The sequence below is a fragment of the Anopheles arabiensis genome, chromosome 3, assembly GCF_016920715.1.
Source record: "Anopheles arabiensis isolate DONGOLA chromosome 3, AaraD3, whole genome shotgun sequence".
Lineage (NCBI taxonomy): Eukaryota > Metazoa > Arthropoda > Insecta > Diptera > Culicidae > Anopheles > Anopheles arabiensis.
Genome location: NC_053518.1, coordinates 60,306,297 through 60,332,799, shown reverse-complemented (window position 1 = coordinate 60,332,799; position 26,503 = coordinate 60,306,297). Strand labels below are relative to the sequence as shown.

Here is a 26,503-nt window from a genome sequence, read left to right as displayed (position 1 = left end):
ACGGTGGCTGACTTTATCATTACGTCGTTAAGCCTGTCAGAAGGGCTACTTTTGGTGAAACATCGATTTGTATATGTTTGCCACCGTATTTTGAAAACTTTCTCACACTTTTTTTGTAGATTTAAATATCTTTCCAATACCTACTATCCATCTTTCTCACGTTTGATGAAACGAAAGACATGTACACTGGAGCTTACTTCCCACAGGGTTTAAAATCATTAGCTTTGGTGTTACAATCAGTGTTCATGTTGAGGTCACTTTTGATGATTGGAAAATGAATTAGAAAGAATGCAGTAGAAAGTTAGTGAAAAAATGGGATACAAGCTCCTTTTATGAGACAGAAATTAGACAGTGCCGATACTTACCGAGCCTTTTTTACAACTTTTTTTGAGAAAACAAAAAAAAACATTTAAACGTTTAAGATTCAAAACGGATTACAAATTTGCTCATTTTTGTGTTTTTGTATTGGAAAAATGTCGATCAATCAAAAAACAATTGCAATATAAACAAAATTCCAAATTTTATAAATCGCGTATCTAATAAATCAGGTTAATGTCAGAAATGTAACATTATACATTACACTAATTGCAAACATTAAATTCTACCATGGAAATGGATCATTCAACAAAAATAAATTGTAGAACCATAAAACTAACCATTTGTTACAAAAATGCTCTGAGCAAAACCTACTATATTTCTTTCCTCTTGCAGAGACCAGCAACGGTTGTTAGAGGACAAAGCGCTGTAAATTAATCAAGATTTGTATTTTGTTTCGTTTTTTTTATTATAATTGAGTTTAATCAAATGATCATAATTTCATTTGTCTTAAATTTTAATTCATGGTCAATTGCAAAGGGTACTGATATTTTTATTATGCTCATATAATGTTTTTATTTTCTACTCAATATTATGCTAAGTTTCATGTAAAATAGCGGCATATGGTCATCAGTAATGTAAGGGAGTCGTACCACAAACAAGTAACAATACAATGACATATATGCACGTATATATCCAAACATTTCCAAATCTCTAACTGCAGTCGCCAAATCTTTTTTGACCCAAAACATTCCCAAACATACGAGTTACTTCCAGTGTTTCAGCACGCCCATTCCCGGCCAGTGCTGCTCCTTTCGCTTCGCGAGCGCGCTTTAATTAGGTAATTAAGGCTGCAAACATATTGTTAAGCGGTTGATTAATGTGCTTTTAATGCGCGAAACATGATAAATGTTTTGCGGGCTGCGCTACCCAGTAGGAAAAGGGATACTCCCGCCAGTTTAAGCCACTGATAGTGTAGTTCGGGTATGCCTGTTTGCCAATTTCTTCGCAACCTCTTGGTTATTTTTTATCGCTTCTATGCGGCGCTGCATGAACGCTTGCTTACGCAGGAAGGATAGCGGAGTTGAGATTATGTTGGAGTTTTTATTATTATTCGCTGTTGTTTTGTTAAATCCATTTCACATGGAATGGTTAGCTGTCGGCAGGGGCACAGCAAACTGCGGTTGACCATCGCATTGTCGGGAGTAAGCGAATTAAAGCTCATGCTTGTTCGTACGGGCTCACATGGAGTTAGTGGATTAATTTGCAAAAAGGGTGTACAAATAATCATACCGACATGTGGAAGCGAAACTTAAACGACACGATAAACACACAAACGGTCTCTCCACACCGGGGGATTTAAGTTGCCGCCAACCTATCCGCAGTACCGGGGACACGGGAGGTTTAGTAAAAGAGTCGTTTCGACTTGATTTGGACGCATGTTGATTTTGAATCATGACTTTTTTTACCGTCGTTGTTCTGCAGCTACAGTAATCTGTAGCGGATCCAATGTCAGCTGCATAAAGTGCATCCGAGCAAGCTTCAATTAATCAACTCTAAAAGTTAACATAACGCCGCTAGCAATGCTAATAGTATGTACCAAAAAAAGAGAACGATATGTTATGATGAAACAAAAGCCGTTTTCATCAAGCGAATCAGAGCTCGCCGTTGTACGATTACCGGTGCTCACGCATTTGTGTGCTTGAAATTTTACGAGGTGAGTGGAAATTTAAATCCTTCCGGAATCGGTACCCATTTGTAGAAAGATACCGATGCTGATAAGATACCATGATCTATACGGAAGAATTTCGGAAAATTCTTCACGTCATTCGTAACGGAAGGTTAAGCGAACGGAACACAATATTGTATCTTTACTTAGATGGTGGATATGGAACGGCTGCATAACGCCTCACCAGGTAAAAAGCCTGGTTGAGGTGAACATTTTGTGGTAAAAATAAATAAAAATAAAAGCTGAGACATTTGCAACCAAACGCTAACACAGTTCCCAATGGCATAGTGAACAACCTAATGGACATAAGCGGGACATAATGAAAAACGTCACTTTTAATGACAAATCGTTACGGAATCAAACACGACACAAATCGTGAGCGGAACATAAAAATCTGACCCTCTCTCTTTCTCTCTGTGTCTCTTACTCTCCATCTCTTTCTTTCCTATTCTCTCTCTCTCTCTTTCTATCCATACATCTCTCCATTCCTCCTTCGAACCGTGCGGCAGCATTGTGTTTCGAGCGATTCAGAACAATGTCACTCCATTCATTCTCCATGCCTGGGTTCTAAAGTATGGTTACGATCTTGCGAACGGTTCCGGAGAATGGCCAATCTACCATTTTACAATTTGTCCTTGCTCCATTTCTTGATACGAACGAAGTACAGATTTGTTAGGGGCCTGTTGCACCCAGCAAACATCGATTAGAGTCCACCAGCAAGGGTTCGTGTGTTGCTCCGTGCGCAACTCTTTCCAAGTTTTGTTTTTTTCCTTACTCATTGCATCGCATAACGCTCTCAATGCTAGGGCACAGTTGCGCAACACAAAAGAAGGAACGGGAAGAGGGTTACCGGGATCAATCATTCGGTCTCGAGTATGTGTCTTTATGATTCCTTGTGTATCGGAAGGATAAAGACAGGCGAGTCATGTCACCGTGATTAAGCCAGCAAAAGGAATAAAACTAAATTAGCTAACACGAAACAACAGGAAAAAGAAATCATTCAAAAACAGTGTATTTCTTCCTGGTTTAGTGAACATAACCAAAAAAACATTACAGTCGGCAGGTTAATTCGCTTCATGCATCAAATTAAGCTCCTGGACGTGTGAAACATTCTGGGCGAGATAAGTCATGGTAAACTATAGTAAACCATTGTCAGGGCGGTCAGATCGATAGGGTCAAATGATTGTTGGGTGCAAATTATACGATATGCTTTTTCGACTTCTTGTCAGTGTGTATTTCACTCTTCTTTTCCTCCCATTTTGCATTGTTCTATTCGGCCTGTCAAAGCGCACGATTTCGAATGTCAAACAGAAAAAAAGATAAAAATACATTCATAATAGAGACATTAGACGGGCGAACACGATTTATCATCCTTCGCCAAAATCGCTCTCGACCCTGGAAAAAGGAGGCGAACCCCGGGCGAAACTTCCCACATCCGTGAGATTCTGTTTTGAAGCTTCAAGTTCAAGCTCGAGCTCCGCTGGACATGATTTCAGTTCGAAAACAACACACAATGGGTTGAGAGCCACCCAAAATGGTCGATTTTTGGTCTGTGGCCAGAGTTGACTGGGTAAAGTAATTGACAGGTTTAACGGATTCGCCAACTAATCATTACATGCAGTCAAAGCTCAACTGTGCCAAATACATGTCAGCCCGCTCAAGGTCGTGGGAAGCTGACTTGCGGACACTGGTGCGAACCATGATAATCGCCTCATGACTGTAGCATTATCTACGTAAATTACTATCATTAGATAACGGAAGAGTTTTCAATGCGATTTGGTCTAGGATTTTGGTTGTTTCTTGTCAAAAGTCAATGTTATATTTTAATCCTATTTTTAAGCATTGTTAAACAAGTCACTTACTTATCATTTAAATTACCGATCACAGTTGTCACTCCAAACTGACCCAACTTATCATATTTCATTTCGATCGATTGTTTAGTTCCATCGGAATGATTCGTTTGATGGAAAATTAATTGAATCTTTCATTTTGAATATTTATGCCACCAAATTTGCATTTTAACGACCATGAAAAGATGCTGGTTGCACAATTTATTAACTCTCAGTGGGCTTAATAGTGTCCCGCTCATTCTGCAATGGCTTTGCTAGTTTTTTTACATTTTCTGCCAATTATAATCGTTGATCCCATTTGATCGCGAAACAAATGGGGCAAAACCACCGCCGCGCGCAAGGGAGAGAAAAAAAACATTTGCACGCACGCTGCAGAAGCGGATGAATAAATTTAATCATTCAACCTCGCAAACTAGACTCTAGCCGAAAGCGTGTGTGAGCACACGTAATCAATACAGATGGCCCGGTGTTAATCGGTTCCGTTGTGATCGATTGGAACAATCGTGTTGGATGAAAATTTCATTTCCCGCTACATAAAGTACAAGGCTTTTCCGGTCGCGCTTGCGCTAGAACCAATTAAAATAAATTATAATGAAATCTATATCTCAATCGCGACCATTTGGTTTTCGGTTTGTTGAGACATTGTTTGATAATTTGTATGTTTTCTTTCTCTTCTCTTTCAGAATGGACTTGGCAATGACCCTCTGTCTGCAAAAGAGGTAAGTCTGGCTGCTGAAAAGCCTACCCATACAGCACACCAAGATATTGTTTGCTTACTAGCCAGCAGTGATTGATCATAAAAATTGGACCACAGACTTCTTTGTTAGGTCGCGTTGTACAAATTCGGTAGCTCGGTTCCTTGCCGATCATGTACCTTGATTCGTTGTGTAAGCATCGTGTACTTTCCGAAACGGCAGCAGCTGCTAATCATAATTCGTCACCATTTTGTCTCGCCAAACAAAACAGCTCAATTATACGCGTTATTCGCAGGACGGAAGAACGGCGGCCCACTCCTCTTTCTTTCATGCCAAACTTTTAACGATCTAATTCGCGCGATAAGAAAAATGAATCGTTGTACAAAATGGGCCGAAAAATTTGCCGTCTCACGGTTTTTGGGCTGTCCGGCTAAAGAAGTCGGCATCTGGATGACGGCATTTAAGAAGCGTAAGCCATGTGTCGAGCATCGTTCCTTCCGTAGACGATCACTGCTGAGAGGCACGATCGAGGTCATGGTTGCAAGGTGCCGCTGGCGCTTTACAAATCACAGCCGGTGCGTGGTTGTTCTTGAGGGTGGTTTTACGTTGCCGATAAGTACCGGAATGGTGGTTGCGATCGCCTTCGGAAATTACTCCAGCCATGGCACTGAAGTTGCCCCGCGTCCTACCGCCTGCGGGGACGGCCGGGTGGCGTGTCGTACGCGATCGTGACCTCTGTTGCAGAGGATGGTTCGGGCGAGCTGAGTGAAGTGGTAACCGGAAATTTATGCTTACAGCAGAGGAAACGATTACTTTTTAGCTTATGTTAGGTGATAAAATATCAATTTTATAAATCAATTTTCTATTCAGATCATTATTGGATGTTTTATATAAATCACGTAAATAAACAATGTTTCTTGCAACCAAAAAATGTTCCCTAAAACACCTTTGCATGTATAACATAGTCAAACATATCTGTTTACATGACACCTTCGTCAGTAAATAATTACGCTACCAAGGTTAAGGCTAGGACGTTTACCACAAATGTACATCAGTTTTCCAGTTTTTAGTTAGTATTTTACAGCCCCGAAATAAAGTGTTGCAATACAATGGAAAATGATAAATAGATACAAATGTACAATTTCGAGATCCCTCTTGCACGTTTTAAAAGTATTGCTACGAAGTTTCGGTGGCTTGAGAAACCCTGTAAGGAAATTATATTAGGAATGGCATGTCGCAAATCTTGTTACATCTTTCTGTGCTTGTACAATTCTGCATCAGCATGTCAGTGCAAAATCAATAATTACCCTAATAACAAACAATATCCTAATATTTATTATTTGTTACTCGAACTTGAAGAGCGATTTATTGTCTGGGAAATCAAGTAAACATCAAAAAGTAGTTGGCCACGGAGGTGATAGAAGAGTCATGTTAAATTAATATTAAATTGAATACTAAATGATTGGTTTGTCTACAGATTGAAATTAGTAGATTCTGATAAAATTTGGTGAAAACATCATCAGCATCAAATAAAGGGAAAAGTCGTTCAGAATAACATCACATCCCAATAACAAGTACGTACGATTGTATGTACAGATGAATTTCATATATCGTTTGTGTCATGTTTAACACAGAAACCATGCCAAGCTCTAAATAGATTTCTATCTTGGACTGTAAATATCAAAAGTGTTAAAGGTTCACATGGTACGTGCCTCATTTCTAACCAGACATGCTTTACATTTGAAACCGTTGACATCCTCTCGCTCTTCGACCTCTCTCGTTCGACCCAACCTCTTGCTTGACTCACGCGATTGTCCTCCAAAAAGTACGTCTTTCGCCAACGATGATCCTATTTTGAAAATCACTCCCTTCCAGTTCGGACACAGGCCGCTTCCTTTTCCAAATACCGAGGCACATTCACCGATCACAACCCCGTGGGCGATGCGATGCTCGCAAATTGGCGATCCGTTACAATGATCTGCCAAAATTAGCTCGAAACCTGCATGGTCGTCGCATCTCTCGTTTCTTGTCTGTCACTGAAGGTCGTCTGGTTTACCCTCGAGCCATTAACGAAGCAGTCACAGCTGATCGGGATGATCATACTCAACGGGGCATCTAGAGCAGTCCAACGGTTGGAACAATCTTCCGTTATTGATGGTTTACTTTTATCGACGAAACACAACCGTCTTATGTATATCTTGTTTGAATATGATTTGTTGAATTTTTACCTCACTTCCTGTAAACCAGATTATATCGGGGAGGATCCCTTTCGCTTTTTTGGGTTAAACACTTCCCATCGCGAATAAATCATCCTGCCAGCAATAAACATCGACCGATAATTGCCTGTTATCGTGGCATCAATGTCGAATAAAGCAATAAACTGTAAAATATCACAGTTCAATGTTGGGTGGTGCCCGTTTACTAACCGGTTCGGGAAGCCCTCAGGCTTTTTCGAGAAAGGGAGGATTTTGGAGGAAGGTTCAAAACGCTCACGGTGTATTTTATCGCAAATGGGACGATCGTTGGATGTGGCGTCAATGTGAAAACTTCAAACGTGCAATTTATCAATATATGATCTATGATCACAGCTGCTAGCTGAATAGGGTCTGATATGTGAAAGGGAGCTTAGTGAAATGTTTGGCATGAAACGTGAGCAAACATGTTATTTTTGTTTTTCGGTAACCAAATCGGAGTATACCCGAAAAATTCACATGAACTTTTCCCATAACATGAACACTCTAGGATTATTAAAGAGCAAAGCAAGTGTTTAATTCTCAAAATCCCGTTACAAATTTCCAAGCAACTATTCGATATGTATGAAGAAGCACGAATGCTTTTCAAAACTGAAAAGACTTGGTTAGAGAGACTCTTCAATATCAGCATTAAAGATTATTTACACCCATGGTTAATGTTAAGAGAAAAATAAAAAAAAGTACAAACATTGTTAGGGAGACAGCAACTTTGTAACAATTTGTACTTTAGAAACAAAGTCGGCACTGGATGAATAGGGTGAAATCAAGAAATAAAATATAACTTTACAAATTATTTTATTTCTTTTAGTGTAAAAACAAGAAAAAGTATGATAATAATTTTAGTATTTTATATAAACTAATCTAGCAAACTAGTTTTATTATGAATGAAAAACTGCGAATATTAGTTAACAAAAAAATATAATTACAAGAAGCTATTGTATAAAAATTTCTATTGTGGCTTAAATTGTATAACACGTAACATTGTACATTTGTCTAAAAACAAACAAACACCTATATCAACACTCTGTTAGGCAATTAACGTCAAAAGAAACTGTACCATGTTTTCCACACTTTATAATTATGTATTTGTCTAATAATTGGTACAACATATGCACCCACACCACATGCTATTATCGATTTTCCGCAACAAAATGTGTATTCGCGGGAGATTTTAGACAGGCGACACGCTCCAATGATTCGTGAGCATTTCTGTGTTATTTGCATACGAAGCATTAAACGCAATCGAAACCACAAGATTCGTAACTTTCTTTGCCTTTCACTGGCAGCGTATTACCTTTCAACACAAGACATAACACCCGCGCGCGCATTGCATTTGTTCCGAACTGTATAAGCTCCAGGGTAAATCGTTTGTCCCATTCATGCTGTGCTTATTCTCGACAAGATACCTTTTAATGGTCAACAGGGTGGATATGAACTGGGTGTATTGTCTCGCGCACACCGTGGCTGGCTGGTCTGGAACCAAGCGTCCATGTTTTATTGATTACGAATAAAATTATAAATAATTGTTCGACCGAAACGGAAACGAATGCCAACGTACATAGCCAGGAGAACCATATGAGCATGGTTTTGCTTTGCGGAATGTAGTTCGTAGCCGGAGCTGCTAGGGCTTCTAATTGTCGAGCGCACATAGCGCCCCGTCGTTGTTCACGTTAATATTAAAAAGATTTTTATACTTGTGATCAATTGACTGATCGAAGTGTTATTCTATAGATGCTAAAGCATCCAATGGAACATCCTGTTGCGAAAATATTAGCAGCCTGCTCAATCATTTATTGCTGATATGGAAGAGCAACATCTTAACTGAATAGCATAAAGTAATATTGAAATATGCATTGTGCTGCATTCTGCTCGTTCACGAAACAATCAGCTTCAATCTTTTTATTACAACACTGCAAGTCCTCATAAAATCCATCACTAATGAACATTCAAGATCTTATGTAAATATTCAATTTCACGACGACAACCTGCCACAATTGTACCATTGTGCTAGGCTCGACACCTCACCTGTGTCTTGCTGCATCCAGACCGTGATTTGTCTCGCCACTGCCGATCACTGCACCTTCTGAAATGCGAAACAGATGCGAACAGGAGATCTTCCATTATCCTCGACTACTGCTGGCTGCTGGTTAATACTCAACGTTCCGGCAATACCATCATCAACACCTCGCGCGGCCCACACACTCACGCGCTTTATCATGCGCATCTCCCAAACCCCCAGGAGGTCTCAAGCTTGTACCGCGACGAAGCGTTCGTGGCTGCCAGGGTGACAAAGCAATCTGTTCCTGGTCGACCCCAAGCCCAGCAGGGATCGATTTACTCGCATTGAGACTCGAACCAAACCCGCCGGACGCAAATCACCACCAGGGACGAAATGGAACGAATGCAACGTACGCTTCGAACAATTGCATCAATCGATTGGACCCTTAGCCCTGGCCGGGTGCAATGCAAACACGGTAATACATGCGGCCCGCAATCACTATCGCTCGGGTGACGCCGAGAGGCTTTGAACGAATGTAAATTTCCGTACGTTGCTCCGTTCCACCTTTGATCCCTGTTTGGCACTGGACATACCCCATAGCAATACGATGCCAGGTAGTCCGGCGGGCCCATCGAAAGGGGGTCGCTCAAAAACCACTCTGCGGTGAACATGCAAGTCAGCAGGAACAATAGGAGGTTAACAGCAGCTACTACCACTCGTTACCCCGCAGGTGGTTCTTTCTCTCTTCCCTTGTCTCCAATCATTATCCCCCGCCGTCGCCTCTTGCCCTAGAAGGGGTGTGGTGTGATTTTAATAATGTGACAACCTCACCTCGAAATCAAACGGGGTTAACTCGATTGCATCCAGATGACATGCGAGTCCAGAGTAAGGTGATATTTTGTTTTCTGTGCTAATCCAACATCACATTGTGTTTTGAGGAAAGATCAAAGGTGTGATCGGAGATCAAAGGATATATTTTCTTAGAGTTACATTAAAATCATTTCAAAATTCGTTTATGTGAATGAAATTTGATGCATTTCCTGAACTTGAAATAAATCCAAAAATAATGGAATTTTTTCAACAAATTATCCACAAAACCCTTATTTTATTTCTAATCAACCAATTGTTTCAAGTCCTGAAGTTATTTCAAATTCAGGAAATGAACATTAATTTTTAAAATATTAAATCCAAAATATTTACTACATATATGGATTATTATTAAATAAATAATCCTTTTCTCTCTAACTTTAATTATATCGTGTTATTTCATTATCATTCACACATACATATTCAGTAGGTGCACACATGTGAATTTCATTTGTTTGAAATCACTGAAACATTACAACTTATTTAAAAATCAACAAAAAATAGAGATCATTCATGCAACTATATTACAAAAGTTTGATTTACTTTTCCCATTCCATAATACATTCCATTACCCCCATCAGCTCAACAAATCGTGTGACTCTCGCTATACATCACAATGCAATGCAATCTATTGAATTACTATTTGACCAATTTCAATCCTCCTTTCTAGTTCACGAATTTCTCACCCACTAAAAATCCCACCCCTTTCTGTCAATGTGAAATGGGAGCAATCAAATCAATGGGAATTCAAACGCTCCAACGACCAAAAAAATCCAGAGGTCCCACGTGTTGGTAAAAGTTAATCCGATCACAATTGCGCACCCATACATTCACGAGAGAGCCTCCCCCACAGACGCGGCCAGACAGTGACCGCGTCCTTTTGCACCCTTCAAATTCCCTTTGCCCAATGCACCCCGCCAATCGATTCCGAATCAATGTTCGTGTCCTTTCAATTAAATTGCCATTCGCGTGGTGACCAATTCGTTTTGCGCCAGTCAAAAACTAAACAAAAACTACCAACTAGCGAACCAACCTGCCCCGGCTGTGCACTTAATTGTTGTCACCGCGCCATTGCGAGATTGCTGCCCGAGAATGGCAGCGGCTGGCTAGCTGGACCACGGTGAGGAAAAAGCAAAAGGGAGCCGCGCGTATGATTCTTGCTCGTGACCCATTGCGCAGTGTGGGTCCGCTTCATTAGCGCAAAATGATTTCAAAAAATGGAGACACATGCTCCGGCAACATGTGCGTATGACCTCTGCTGGGGCTGGGGCACTGTGAATGGGCGGTGAATTCGAACTTTTTCCCGACCACCGACCTACCCTTGAGCGCTAACGAGGGGCTAACCCGCTCTCGGTCGCGTTTGTGGATGCCGGTCAAGTGCGGCCCAGAATGCACGATCGTAAAGCGGCGTGAAAGGGTAAGGCAAACACGTGGTGCTACAATCTATTTAATGTCTCGCTCTTGGACGTGGCAGCTCCGGCCGGACTTAGGGTTCGTACCTTCGCTTGCGCTCAAGTGACGGACAGAAGTCGCACATTTTCGTACCGCCAAAGGGCACAGCCAACAGGTACGTGGGGCAGGATCAAAAGAAATTGGAAGGGAAAGATACAACAACCCCCCGAGACAGGCCGCCGATCAAATGTGGCTGCGTACGTGGAACGCTGCTGCAGTGGCGGCAACTTTCAAGCATCGACGTCGGGCACTTGAACGCTCTATCTGTGTATGTGTGTATATGCGTGAGTGTGTGCGCGCGTGCGTTTGTTTTTTTAAAGATCGATTGAAACAAAATGCGACAGTTTGCGAAGCGTACGACCAAATGCTCCCTTTCGTCCCAATTGCATTCTCGAGTAAATTAAACTGTCGATCAAAGCATGTACAAGTCGGTGTCGGTGTTGGGCTGCCAATCTTAAGTTGACAAAATAACCTGACGCAAATCTCGATCGGCGCTAGTTTTTATATGATCATTTCTTTCGTTACGTGGCGGAGTTTCATTCCATAGGGGGAAGCGTGAGCGTTGTGGAGGCTAATGGAAGGAGCTTCTCATGCACCTGACCTGCCTTAACTGGGACAGTGATGATATTTTGATTGTAGATGTTCAAAAATTTAATAATGAATTGAATAAAAAATATTAACTATACAAGTTCATACTGCTGCAACGAGCACGTTATACGATAAGTAAACCGACTAGATTTAGTTATCCTACCACCTCTTTCATCGCCCACCACAACAAAACGTTGGATGGTTGCACTTACATTTCAGCCGCTGCCATTATCTATAACTTCTACTGAAACCTATAATAAAATTTATGTTCGCTAATGGGACGCGGCTGTCTCAAACCGACGTTTGTCGCTCTCACGCATTTGCATTTCGAAATGCAAATGCTGCACTTGTTGCGGGTAGAACGTGCACCATAAAGTGTGCACTCGCTGGCCCTTTGCCGGCTTTTGTGTAATTTTACGATGGGCGACCCTCTTCTATTCAGTCGATGTAGTTTAAGCGAGAAGTGAAGTGTCAACACACTCCAACACGACGTACTTTAACGCCTGTCACCGTCGAATACGGGAGCGGGTGCAGCCGTTTGAAGCCTTTCTCTAGGCAGGACAAAATTGATTTAGTTCTTAGAACGCTGAGAAACAAACAGCATGCAAGAAATTATCTATTTCATTCGCACACAAGTTTGTGTTGTAATACTTTTATAAGCCTGCTGGTTATGAAAGATTAAAGCTGAGCTGTGATTTAAACTATTGTGATTACCAGTAGCAGTCATTCGAATTTCAATTTATTGATAAACATGTATTTCAACTACAAAAATGTAGACACATTTTTTGAAACAATATTCTATCATTTAAATATACAACTACCTAATTCTCAATCAATTACTAAGAAAGATAAAATAAGTTAATAAAAACACTAGGCAATGCATGAGAATACAGCGATTATATAGCAAAGAATGAAAACACAAAACAATCCGCCTTGACGTACTTATCAACCCTAGCTAACTGAAAGATGCATAGTGCAGCGAGCAGAAATTGATTTATTGCATTCGTGGTTGAATATATAGATTCATCGTAATTCAATTAAATTGGCATAAATTTACGGTTAATGTTTTGATATGCATGATGATGGATGGCATTGCAGACGGTGCGAAGCGCGTGGTGCAATTGCAGACGTACATGGTATGTGGTTGTTCTAGCGGGATACTACTCTCTTGCGGGCTGTTTTACTCCCGCACTGAAAGCAAAGCGCACAAATCTACCATGATCAATGTTGACAGTGCGTGGAAAATGTGCCAAACGTACGAAAGTGACAAATGAGCATAAAGATGTGATGCATAAAAAAGTTTATTGGTTTTCAGAAACGGTTTGTTTGCAAAGAAACTAGTTTCCGTAATCACCGTTATCAGTCGTTTTTGCAAGTATAGATTATTACTTATGGATAAATATAGATAAGTTGTCTGTTCAATTTTAAAAAACGAAAACCATTCAAAAGATCTCTAGGGGGATTGACACACGTAAAGTCCATCTACGATTCTCTACGATTTCCTTGCCATGCAAATCGACACACCAAAGTGCCACTCGATCGTGCAAGTTGCATTTGCATCTTTGTGTGGGAAAATATTTCCTGCGATGCCATTTGAATCTGGCTAGGATTACTATTGAGGTTAATCCTAGGCAACTGTCAGGAATTTCGTTTTCGTGAACCCTGTGATGTGAGAAACAGTTTTTCCTAATATGTTGTTGCAAAAGATGCAGCTTTAATTTAAGTATTTAAATTCATAATTTTTTCTCAGCCTCTCCGATACACATGCTTCACGTTCATGCACAGTAAATTCAAAAACTCTATATCCAGCGACCCCACTCGATGCGAGAAAATAAGTTCTGATCAATCTGCGGAACCTTCAGATCGATTGGGGGAAGGCTTACCTAATTTATTGCATTTTCTGCTCAAACACCTCGCAACAAGCTACCGATTGTTTGGTCGGCACTATGCTTCCACTTCATTTTTCGGTAGCACTTTGATTGCTTCGATCGTACGTGCAAGATAAAATGTAAATCGAGTCCGATTGGGCACCGATGGGTTTCGCGCAACCCGCCTAAACACGATGTTTTCTTAGGGTTGGCGCGCGCACTCGTGCACATTTACGATGTTTTGAGTTTCTGATTCGAGTTAACGATTGTCGCTGGCACAGGCTGTGGCATGGCAGGTCTAGAGCGGCCCTGGATACTTTGCCTTCCCGTGCGGCACGGTGCTTACCGGTTTGATCGATTTTGATCATCCACGCCTCGCGTCGGCCGAGAAGGATCTTTCCTGCACCCTAACAATGAGTGCTGCTTGGCGTCGTAGGCTGTTCCGCGGTACGCCTTCGTATCTTGGCGCAAAACATACGGTGCGCTCCTTCCTAGACGAGATCAGGTGAAAACTAGTTCAGGTTCACTAGTGGGCGTAAGCCGGCCACTACAGTCAACCCTGTGGCTGCCACACCAATCGAAGGCGGAATAGACTGAAGGATGCAAATCGAGGTAGGTGAAGCATGAGCGGATCTGGTCGAAAAACATACCATCCCCTACGTGCGTGCGCAGGAACCTTGAAAGATTTTGGGAGTGGTTTAACCGTCTATCAAATGGAGAAAAGATTTAATAAAAAAAGTAGCAACTAGCAGCGGTTGGTGTGATTTAAATTAGCTTTTGTTTGCTTCCTGACTCACATCCAGCTAGCCAAAATTTTGCATATATGTGATAGGCAAATACAAAGGAGTGAGTGTTATTTTGCTGTGAGATATTTCGTGTTCGCTTTTTGACAATAAATTTTAAAGTCCGAAGATAAATGGGATGTGTTGTGTGGCAATAAAAGTTTGTTTCAACGTGTTTGTCAAAGATTTATTTGTTCATACGTCAGCAAATAAATCTTTGAAAATGAATATGATCAAAGTGAACGAAAGTTTATGCTTTAATAAAATGTAGTAAAAATGTGACAATGGAAAGCAATCTTTTTCAATAAAGTGATAAAAACAAATTAATTAAATTAGTATTATCTTTGTACAATAAATTAAATTATTATTGAGGCAAATCCGGAGGTAAGTGGAAAGACTAGCTGTAAAATAAAATGGACAAAATATAATACGAAATACTCATACCGGCACATTAATAAAGAACTATATGTATAAAGACCAGAATGTTTCTTGTTTGTTAGTCTTATATTATTTCTAATATTTTTTAAAGAAATTAAATATAGTAAGACATAATAGTGAAACGAAAATCTAATCGAATAAAAACGCAAAAAATGATTCACGCACCTGTATGAGATTTCGGTGCAATATTTTTTGTAATACTTTTCTAGCAACCCTTATAGCAACGGGGTCCTGTGGCGCAATGGATAACGCGTCTGACTACGGATCAGAAGATTCCAGGTTCGACTCCTGGCAGGATCGAGATCGTACGAGACTTTTTTTATTGCTTTTACTTGCTTTAACATTAATTTCTCCTTCTGAACTTTATTGGTGCCAGGAAAACATTACACATTTCGCATATACGCGCCCCATCTTCCTTGAAATGTTTTGTTTACAATCATCTCGACAAGATGCTATGGCGTTGCATTCTTCTCTCTCCCATAGTAGCGAATGCAGTCGAAAATCGTATAGCTTCTACGAGCAAAACATACACAATACACTACCCTCTCCCAGACCGTGAGAAGGCAAATAGCAACGAGGAAAGAAACACTTTCGCTCACCATTCACTCGTTGCCGCGTATCAATCAATGGCGACGATCACGACCATACCATCGAGGTGGCAGCCAGCAGCAGCATCGGCCGCAACAGGCAGTAACATCGATTAACTCCGTGTCACGTCGGGTGTGCACCGATGCACAACATGAGCACACTCTTCCGTACGTGATCATATAACATGACACGTTAGCAGCGGCGAGCCTCACACATGCGCGAAACACATCAATCAGATTCCTCTCACTTTCTTCGTCAAGCCGCAACCACCACAGCTGCAGCATCTGTCAGTGGTCGTATTTGTCTTCCTTGTGCCCAGTTTGTGTGGCGAATTTTATCACTGTTTAACGGTCATTTAAAGGACATGTTTTTTTATTATTATTATAGACAGGCTGACAAAACTCAAAGTAAGAATTATTTTGTCCGAGCTTAAATATTAAATATAACAGCTTTACTATTTTTTTAATTTTACAGAATAAATTATCATTGTCAGTAACAACATAATCGGTCATGATAGTTTACATTTCCACGGTCAAAATAAGACTACAATTTTATTTTTAGTCGTCATAACCACATACGCATATTCGCTAAACAACTATTTATAGCTTGACGTTTTACACGTCTTGCGTGGTAAGAGACTTACACTTCTTATCGGAAGGTTGGACCCTCCATTTGAAAAACATATAGAACATATATAGCTTGAATTCTGATTCTCTTTTGTACAGTGACGGATTTTGTTTTGAGTTTATAAATGTTGACCCATCTTTCACAGTGCACGTGTTTCATTTTGGCTAATTAACGTTATGGGTCATTTAAAGCAACTGTTCTCTTAATGCTGTAAAGGTACCCAACACTTATATTTCCTTCTTCTTCTCCAAAAAAATAATACACCCCCTTTCGGCGACATAATATTGCGTTTCTTTTTCGTATTTTCACACCATCCCTTCTAATTTGCCTTTCTTGCGTCGGAACGCGCCGGAGATTGATCGGCCATCTTTACGGCTCTGACCATGTCACGTATTTTGTGCACGGCAGCACCCAACTGCCTTCCCCGGGTGGAAAAATGGGGAAGCAAACTCCGCCACCATCGCCAATGCGAACTCATGGGCTTTCGGGTTGATTGATTTTTAATTCAATTTACAAAGTTCTCACGACGCGTCAACGCACGGGGCACGGAGGCCGGTCACGGTGGACGTTACGCGCCGGTGCAAACAAGTTGCGCGCGCGCTGTAAGTGGGAACGTTAAAACTGCGAAATGAAGCGGGCGCAAAAAAAACGACAGCGGACGCTCGACGAGAAGGGCCCTTGATACTTCGGAGGGTTTTAGCGGGTTTTAGTATTTTTATTACACTTCGCTACTCGCCACTCGAGCGAAGCGCATTAAGCTTTTCCCTTTCCTTCGCCGGGGAGGATGAGTTCTCAGATTGGAGCAGGGGAGGATCAGTGCTGGGAGGTGAAATAAATAAATAAATAAACCAGGTCACCAAGCACGATGGTACGGTGATGCGGACCGACTCCGTGCCACCCGGATCGTGATGAAACACATGAGTATGGCTTGGCTGCGAACCATCGAAAGTGAGCGATTTTTTTTATTTTTTCGGTGTACCGTTGTCACCCAAAGATCGATGTACGATTCGGACAAACGGAGGCTGTCTGCCGGAGAGGAAACGCAGCAGCAGCTACAGCGGCAGAACACGTTTTCCTCCAACCCAGTGAAAGGATGCAGTGGATAGTTTATTCTTCTCTTCTCTAACTTCTCGAGAACGGCACAAAATGTCCACATAGCTTTCGTGACGGTCGTGGTCAAACATTACCCTTTTTTAACTGCAACAGCAAAATGCTACATTAGTCTAACAACGCACGCTGGTCGACATGGCTGTCGACAGTAGCATTTCTTGCACAATCGGCATTATGGGCATGGAAAGCAGCATTACATGCGAAAAGTGTCCCTTGCTGCACAATCAAACCACAGCTCTGCACGATGCCGTGGGATGAGTAATGATGTTTATGCGAACAGCTATAACGCATATGTTTTGTGAAGTTCGTGGTTCAGGTTTGGTGCAATTGTTTTGATGGTGGTAAAGCTAAATCAGGAAGGTAAATTATGATTAATAGATGATAAGCAATGCTGATGACATTTGTGAAACATTTGTTTGGTCAGTGGACCATATGATCGTACACGATCGTACACAAAATATATTCATCTTCTGCTGAGGCGCATGCGGAAGCAGTTTCGTAAGAGGTATTGAGCGACTACTAGGCTCATGCTGAGATTTTCTAGCATATAGGTAAAACATTTAATAATGAAAAAAACAGTTCATAACTGTGTTGTGGTATATACACAGATATTATAAATTATTTTTGAAACCTGTACGTAGAACTGTTTACTTTGAATAATAAAAATTTGCAAGAAATATAAGTATCTCCACACTTAAAATATTCTGTTTATTGAAACTATGCATCGACAACATATTATTTTTATTTTTATTTTCTTCTTTTAAGCTTAAACATCATTTTACTCCACTAACAGTTGATCATTACGATACAATGACAACCACTCACGAACACTAAAATTGATGATAAGGAATGCAGTTACTTCTTTCTACCTCACAAGATCTTTTTTTCTCATCACTACTTACCCCATTTGAGCCGTTTGACATTCCATTACCCCTTTGGAAACATGGAAATGGATTTCCTTTTAAGTGAATTTCATACAAATTAGACGCAATTACTGTACCACCAGGACCAACCCTTTTCCAAGTAGCTAGGTGAGGTCGAATGTAAACGACAATAACAACAGCAACAAAAAACATGTACACACTCAACAGCACAACGTTTGTTAGCTGGGAAGAGTGTACAAAAAACCGTTAAATTAAATTAGATAATTATACAAAAAGTTCCAACTCGTCACTAGGATCGATTACGCTTTTTTGCTTCGTTCCAAACGGTTAGAGTGTCGTGCGTGGTTTCAGGCTGCGAATGTGGTGTGAAAATGTGATTCCGTCACTAGAGGGTTCTATTTTTTGCTGCTGCAGGCTACTCCGTTTTAATCCAATTACCACCAACACAGTACGCAAGGAAGGTTGTATTGAGCCATACATCGATTGACACACGATTGACACTTTTTCGTTTGGTGGTCCAAGATTTGGTTGGGGTTTCTTTTTTTTGCACCCACTGATTGCCGTACTGATGGCAATTCTCACGCATCACTTTGATACGGTCTTGTTTTCATCGGCTCGACGATCGGTAGGCTGTGCTGGCTAAGATGGTGCTCAAACTCCTAATTGAATATCACATCCATGCTAGGAATAATATGGAGCTATAGACCTGTTAAGAAGACTAAAATGTAAAATGGCAAAGTGCATCTAAGACGAATAAAGCGGAATTGTTCTTAATACTGTGTTTTAAACATTGAGCTCTGTTTTTTTTTTAAATAGAGCATAATAACCTATTCGTATTGATAATTGATATTGACCTAATCTGCCTTAGTTGCAGAAGAAAAATGCTACATACACTCTTATCATTTGAACATACTTAATAAACGGCAGAGTGAGTTTATGAGCCAACTTGTTTTATGAGAACGATCTATTGTCGAACCTACTAAGGGTCGGTCTGCTTTCACTAAGTATAATCAAATCAATTACCTTTGGTTTAGATAAAAATTTTGTTTAAACTTGTTGGTCTAGCACACGTGAATCATTCTGGTTTGGCAAAAATCTTGACCTTTTTCCAATGGTCAATATTTAATTTGTCCGTGTTATGTTTCCATGTAATCACCCAGCATTTGTTAAATAATAGCGCCTTGTACTGATAGCACTATCTGGGAAGCGCTATACAGGAAATTCCAATAGGAACTTTGAATTCCTTTTCAATGTTTACCAAACTGCCACAATCAGCAAACCATTCAGTAATGGTCAAACCGTGCATCGCAACGGACCGAGTTAATTTCGCTCGGTAAAATTGTGCAGCAAGTTACACGATGAAATCAATAAACATAATAAAAGTTGCAGTTATCTGTGCTCTGTGTATATCGCAACTGGAAGCAACCACGACATTATCAGGATTTGGATTTGAGCTATTGCAATCGCAGTTGGTAGCATTTGAGTCACGTATGCAAACACAACTGGAACAACTGCAACTCAGCGTGAAGCAAACTCAACTCGATCAGGAACGTCTGAAACAGGAAATTTTTCAAAAACTCGCACATCAAGACTCTGGAGTATATTTGGTGCAACTTATCCGCTTTTCCAACGAATCGTTTGAAGTGTTTCGCGATGGGTCCAACAACCATGGCTACGGTAGCAATTGGACCGTCTTCCAGAGAAGATTTGATGGTACGGTTGATTTCAATCGCAACTGGACGGATTACAAAAACGGATTCGGTAATTTATGGGGTGAACATTGGTTAGGCCTCGAGAAACTCAAGAAAATACTGGACACAGAACGCCATGAATTGCTCATAGTGATGGAAGACTTTGAAGGTGTAACGGCTTTCGCGAAATACGACAACTTTATGATCGGTAATGCGAGTGAAAAATATCGGCTCAAATCGCTTGGCCTACACACAGGCATAGTGGGTGATTCGTTTAGCAGCCAGTTGAACTGTAACTTCACTACTTTTGACCAAGATGCTACTACCTTATGTGCTGCAACTTTTAAAAGTGGCGGGTGGCACTCCAACTGCTATCAAAGGTATTTAAAAAGACATGTAAATGTTTCTTTTTATCATACTTCATTACAACCTTTCTCTTCTGTTAGCAACCTGAACGGTATATACATGAAGGGTGGAAAGCAGGATTCAAATAAAGGAATACACTGGTATTACTTCCGAGGCTATCGCTATTCATTGAAGGCTACCAAAATGATGATACGGCCGTATAATCACGACAAAAAATAATTGTAGCTATACACCAAATAATTAATTACATCCGAGATACTAAATGTGGGCAAGCAAAACAAACGGTTTTAAAATCTATTGATATTTTTTAAAAATCATATTTTTATGTAGCTTTAGTCCCACCATAAGAAACATAATAGACTTTTTCTTTGGTTTTGATCATGATTATTGTGATAATAATAATAAAAAACATATTTAAATAAACCAAACTTGACATACATATGTTTCAAACCATAATGCTTTACCTAGTCTGTACACTATACTAAATTGTTTCAACTTTTTTTATTCAGTAAGAACGGCTTCGGCCGTATTGCTTAAATTGTTTTAACTTAATCTACACTAATGTATAGCATAATGAGAAAATGATTTAAAGCTACCTTCATACTCTTTCATGTGTATCAAAACATCTCCACTCGTCAAGACCAGTGATGAAATCTCCCCAGAGTAGAAACCCGTTTAAAACTTACCTACTACAGTGTATATCCACTAACTCATGGGACATCTCGTCTTTTCGCCGTGTACCACCCTAATTAGAGCTCATGTTGAAGTAAAAGGCAAAACGGTGCCACCCACGAGGACCAAGCAAGTCACAAAATCGTGGACAGTTCGCCCAGAGATGTTGGTATGAAGCCCCCAATTAAATTAACACTTCTCCTCTTTTTCTTCACAGTTTGCCAATCCTCTGGCGTTGCTTTCAGACATGCGTGGACCTAAACGTTTTCCTCTTTCACTAGTAGATGCTAAACTTTGATTGTGTTTACAATTTTAATGTTCAACACGTCAAACTCTTACAAAAGAGATCTTCCACCGATCGATGACTTAGCCGGGGGGTTTGCCCACAAAATTTTAGATTATCGTTTCAAGGAACCTCCTCCCAAACGGATCATTTACGAAAAGGCAGATGCGTCGTGTTGGACTATTGTGTTTTGTCTTCCTCACACCCTCTCTGCTCTGTTCACTGTATTAAGTACTCGTGCGTCAATCGTAAAGTTCCAGCAAAATGTATCCTTTCTGCACATCATCTAACGCACCTCAACAACCAAGACCAAAACAAAGCAAAGCACTACGTTTCACCAAAGCCTCAAACGTTACTATCTTAATCTTGACTGGTTTGAGTGACCTTTCATGTGGAAGGCGCTTGTGAGTATTTAATCACCGCCCAGACCTGATCACTCGAAAGCCATTAAATAGGGCGTAAAATTGATTTCGATACGAGACCCTCCCTCGGAAAACGTTGATGTCGGGTCGTACTTTTAATGATAATCAAGCGAATGCGTCCAAACATGACGCTTTATGCGCGTAATGAGATCCTCCACGGTTTCATAGGGTCGATATACTATAACGGGCTGTCCCTTTAGGATCCTTCGTTAAGGGGCGTCGCTGGACATCTGGTGCAATTACTAAAACAAAAACCAGAGCCAAAACGACGGCTTGCTGTGCATGGTATCAGAACTAAGTGCGGTACAACTCGTCGTCGCTGGCAGCCGTTTTAAATCTTATACGCCGATCGGATACCCTGAATCTACAGCACGGTTGCGTGCGTGCAAAAGCGTGCGTGATTGAGATAGGATCTTGTGGTTTTCTTTTTTTATATGCACTTCACGACATCCGATCGTACCGGGTCCGATAATGATTTCGATAATTAACCTCTTCGCGTCGATATTCGAGACGACGGGTTCCAGATGACTTCTAGGTTGCCATTCGATTGGAGCCAAGCACAGTTCGAGGCAAGCATTCACCGTTTCAGGAATTAAGACACCCAAGCTGGTGGCGGTTTTGGGGCTACCAACATAGTTTACCACCAGCAGCAGTGGTCCCCCATTATCTACCTCCTTCCTGCCCGAGACGAGTCCAATGTCAATGGTGCGCTGAGCTCGTCGTGCTAGTATAATTAAATATCATTTAGCTCTACTTTTTGATTAATTTAATTAATTGCGCTACGATCGATCAGTCCGACCGAACCCAAACACTTTACTGCCTCCGTACGGTGTCACCGGTAGCGGACACCTTCGACCGGCTAAGACACCGTCGGACACGCAACCAAGCTTCCACGACGTTCGGTTGTTTACGTTCGGCATAAAATCGCCCCCCCGTCGCACAAGTGCACCCTTCGCTTCAGAGCTAATGATTGATCGGCTCTTCTAACATGACTCCTCTCCCGTTCTTCTCTCTTTCCCAGGTAAGGAAAGATCTGCCGTCTCGGTCCCATGTATCGCGTGGAAAGCGTCAACGTTAAAGTGTCTTCGTGTAGCCGAAATCGTCAAGAAGCTAAACAACAGCCGCGGCAAAAACAAAACCGAACACATACCACTAATGAGTTAATCTTCTCCCCCTCCCCGTCTCACCCCCTGTTTCGATTGTAGATACGCTACATAAAGGGTGGAAAGGGCAGTCTGTTTGAATGCCCTGTTGATTTGAGGTTGTGGAGGCTGGTCCGAGGGTCAGCCCGCTGACCAAAAACGGAAGTTTAATGGTTCACCCAAAAGATCGCCTCTAGCACCGACCGACATAACCGCAAACTCCTGTCCAGGGCCCTTTTTGAAGTGCTCCCGCCTTTCCACACAAAAGCTCACCGAGCCCGAAAGGAAGCCTCTGACCTACGACCTCGCAGTGCTCGAAATGAAGCTAATGGTGTGCTCTCACACACCCACTTTCAATCGGTAGAGCTTTTTTGTATGTGCTCCCGATCGGTGGAAACTGCTTTGATTGCTAGGACGCACCCGACGATACGCCACGCCTAACCATACCCGCCTGCACTCATTAGCGGTAATAAATACGACCCGCTTCGGTGGAACGCGCTTCGACCGTGCTGACCTCGAAGTAATTAGTTCGAACAGACGTACAGAGGTACGTAGCGGGCCGAGGTGTTAGAACTTCCATCTACGGGAAACCAGCAAACGGCCAGAAAGTTTTACCGTAGCGCACCGTTCGGGCTCCCTTGTTTGGGCATTCTGTAAGGCGGAGGTTACGGTTAGGGATCCTAAGGCATGCGAGTTTCGTCATCCTTAGGTCAGCGGGATTTATGTTCATTGCGATGACGTTGTTGACTTCATTTTCGTACATGTTGGAATCTCATTATTGCGTGCCATTTTGGATAGCTTTTTGTTTCAAAAATTGACGTTTCTACTGTCGTACAGGTACACCGTACCGTATTTTTATCTACAGAGTAGTAGGAAATTTACGTCTAATCACTTCATATTATAAGAAATCTCACATTGTCCAAGCTGAAAACAACTAAATCTTAATCGTTTGTCAGTTTTATTTACAACTCTGTACCTACTACTCTTAGCCCCAACTAACAAGTTCGTGTGCAGCTGGGTTGCTGGTCTGAAGTGATTTGTTAGAAAACCTATGTACCACCACGAGCGACAATAAAGTAGTACACTCGTGTTACACAAAAACCCCATACTTTTGCGGTTGCATAAACCGAAGTAAGCACATGTGAAACCTCTACAAAACCATCGGTCATTCAACATTCAATCCACCTTTCTACGTGTAGAAGCCCGGCAGCTCAAAACGAGGAAAGGACTCTGGAGCACCACACGGTAAAGCTATTCCAGCAGATATGTGGTGACACTTCTCGGCACTCCCGTCTCTTCCAACCCGATGTGATTCATTTTGCAGATCCTACGGTCAAAACGGATTGCTTTTGGAGCCAACCCCATGCACTGTTTGAAAGGAAAGATTGAAATAAACAGTTACCAAGCGAAAAATCCACACATTCGGTAACCATCCCGAGTGTATGTCTTTACTGTCGCGAGGATCCACAGCACCCAGACGCGCCTCCTCACGATCTGTACCATCGTGTGTACCAACAAAGAAGAGAAAGCTCTAGTCATCGATCCACACCAGATTCCGTGAAGCGCTTTTCGAAAGCCAGCGCGAAACGAATGTGTAGAACAATATTTCCATAAATCACCAAGTCATCTCTCCTTCGTGCGGGTTGATCCACCAACTGTAGAGCTTTGTTCCGCCAGGCGATCCGCTTTTCAAACGGCGCCCAGGAGTTTCTCTCCTTCTCTGTTCGATCTTTATGGATCGCTTTGGCTGGGAAAATGTTTTACCATTGCTAAGTCCTGGTACGCTTGCGGCAAACACGCGCTTACACCTATTGAAGACAGTTGACATGTGCCTTCTTCTTTGCTGAACCTCACCGACGCCCCTGCTTCACTGGTTCGATTGTTTCCCAGCAATCATAAATTAATTAAAGACCATTATGTCCATCAAGGTGGGCTTTCTTGAAGTTTCCCACCAACGTCTTTCACCTGCGATGTAAGATTGTGACTGCATGTGAGAGATAGTGCTGTGATGAGTTGCCTCGATCAGAAGAAAATAAAAGCGTCAGCGGCTCTGGATACACCCAAAGATTGGGCATGCTTTGTTTGCGTGTTTCAATAAGATCTATGAAATGAAAATGAAATACGGAACATATTGATGTTGTGTTGTTGGTGTTGTGTTTACATGTTTTATGTAATTCTATTTATGTTATGTTAGAAATATTGTCAACCATTTTTGTATTTTGCACGTACTGTAAAAATAATTCGATATCAATACTTTAACATGACAACCAAAGATTGGTAATAATAAGGAAATAAAGTTTTCAGTTACATTACAGAGTAACAGAATACTTATATGCTCAGATATAAATATTCCAAACAGTATTAAATGAATAAATTTTGTATCTGCTTTAACGCAGTATGTAGATAAGTTACTATGATAACACTAAAACATACAAACAATATAAACAAATAATAAACGTTTCATTTGCCTGCGCTTTTGATACTTGCCATCATAAACGATCCAAGGAGCAAAACGGTTGAGCAATCAAAGGATTCAGTCTGACGAATAATTTATTATTGAATAGAAAATTGGTACAAGTTGTTCCTTTTTTCTAGTAAGAATAGTACATAAAAGTAAAGATACTAATAAAAATAGTAATGCTGGGTTAAATAAAGTTAAGCTGCTTAAAAAAGGGAATAAACATTTCTATCTCCAAAATAAAGAAGAAAATGATTCTCATACTAAATTGAAAACAACTTTTACGGACAAAAATACCAAATCACTAGCACCTGTGCCTGATTGAAAAACACACACACAAAATCACGGAACCAATCCTCAGCAGCCAACAAGCCCACACGCATTTTAGTGATTCGCCTCACTCACAAGCAAATATTGCCGGAATGCATGTACTCGCCCGCTAGTAGTTCCTTTGAACCACAGAATGTTCCGCATATTTGCTGCCCGGTGTCCCAAGGTGTCTTGGGCGGCACAATTGATTGAACAAATTAAAAACGCAAGCCCCGAGCGGCATAACCGCAGACGCCAATGCCGCCGTCACCGACCGCACCAACCAACTGGGACCAAACCCCCAGAGGCGGCAAGAAGTCTTTTTTGTGCCGATCTCTTCGAAGGCAAACGGTAAGGCGTGTCACCGCACGATGGCAGCCCGAAAGCCGGCCGACTGTGAACCATATTCCGTCACCAAGCGATGGAGCTGCTTCCACAGCACATGACTTGGCTAAAATACCGCCGGCCCGCTTTACACGTTACAGCTGGCGGAAACCGCATGGGCAGCTGATGCTGCTCCCTTTTCTACATGCCACGCACATACGCACACGCGTGTTAATAACTGTTTAACGGAATTAGCATCAAGAGCATTAGCGGAGGGTTGGCTTTCGTAACCTAGGGATCCTCTGAGATGCGGTGCGCGCACACGGAGAACCGTTCATATCCGCCAAGCCAAGCACCGCGGTCTGATCACGCCTGTCATAACAATGGACGTGTATATCAGCGTGCGATCAGATCCAACGCCGGTCGGCAAGATATTTTGATCGATTCGTCAAGAGAGGACACAATAGGGTGCAGGGTTCGATTTGTAACGCTAGAGGGAGGCACGCTGGTGGAGTTGGCGGAGCAATGTGGGTGCGTGAGGAACGTGTTGCTTACGCGCTTGATGCGTGATGAGTGCGTTTATCTGTGTGCTCACTTACTGTTGTTGGTACGTTTTTGTAGTATTTCTTATTCATCGTACATTGTAACGGTGGCTATTCTTATAGGAATAATATTTTGAAAGAGGAGTGTCACTCAATTGTGAAATGTTTACCGCACCCAACCTTTTTCCAAGCAACCTTGAACCAGCCATTTTTCAAACTGTCGTCTATCATGCCTCAAATATTTTCTTTA

At 41.4% G+C, this 26,503-nt stretch overlaps 2 protein-coding genes and 1 non-coding gene across 3 annotated transcripts in view; all 3 read left to right on the top strand.

Moving 5' to 3' along the window:
- Window positions 1–26,503, top strand: part of LOC120903353 (Krueppel-like factor luna) — a 136,534-nt gene that overhangs the window by 37,047 nt on the left and 72,984 nt on the right. Inside the window, exon 2 of the mRNA XM_040312745.1 lies at window positions 4,578–4,613. Within this exon, the coding sequence (XP_040168679.1) occupies window positions 4,578–4,613 (36 nt within the window). The remainder of the gene's footprint in view (window positions 1–4,577; window positions 4,614–26,503) is intronic.
- Trnar-acg lies at window positions 15,063–15,135 on the top strand. The gene has a single exon. It is a non-coding gene; the product is annotated as a tRNA-Arg (tRNA).
- On the top strand, window positions 19,320–20,538 carry LOC120903354 (microfibril-associated glycoprotein 4). The gene is made up of 2 exons (XM_040312746.1): window positions 19,320–20,115; window positions 20,182–20,538. The coding sequence occupies exons 1-2, from the start codon at window positions 19,403–19,405 to the stop codon at window positions 20,318–20,320; spliced, it is 852 nt and encodes a 283-aa protein (XP_040168680.1). The 5' UTR covers window positions 19,320–19,402; the 3' UTR covers window positions 20,321–20,538.

Bases quoted from the DNA above. Each gene is read 5' to 3' on its own strand.
- LOC120903354 (XM_040312746.1), top strand. From the start codon at position 19,403: ATGAAATCAATAAACATAATAAAAGTTGCAGTTATCTGTGCTCTGTGT. The intron at 20,116-20,181 runs GTATTTAAAAAG...CTCTTCTGTTAG, and splicing joins CACTCCAACTGCTATCAAAG to CAACCTGAACGGTATATACA.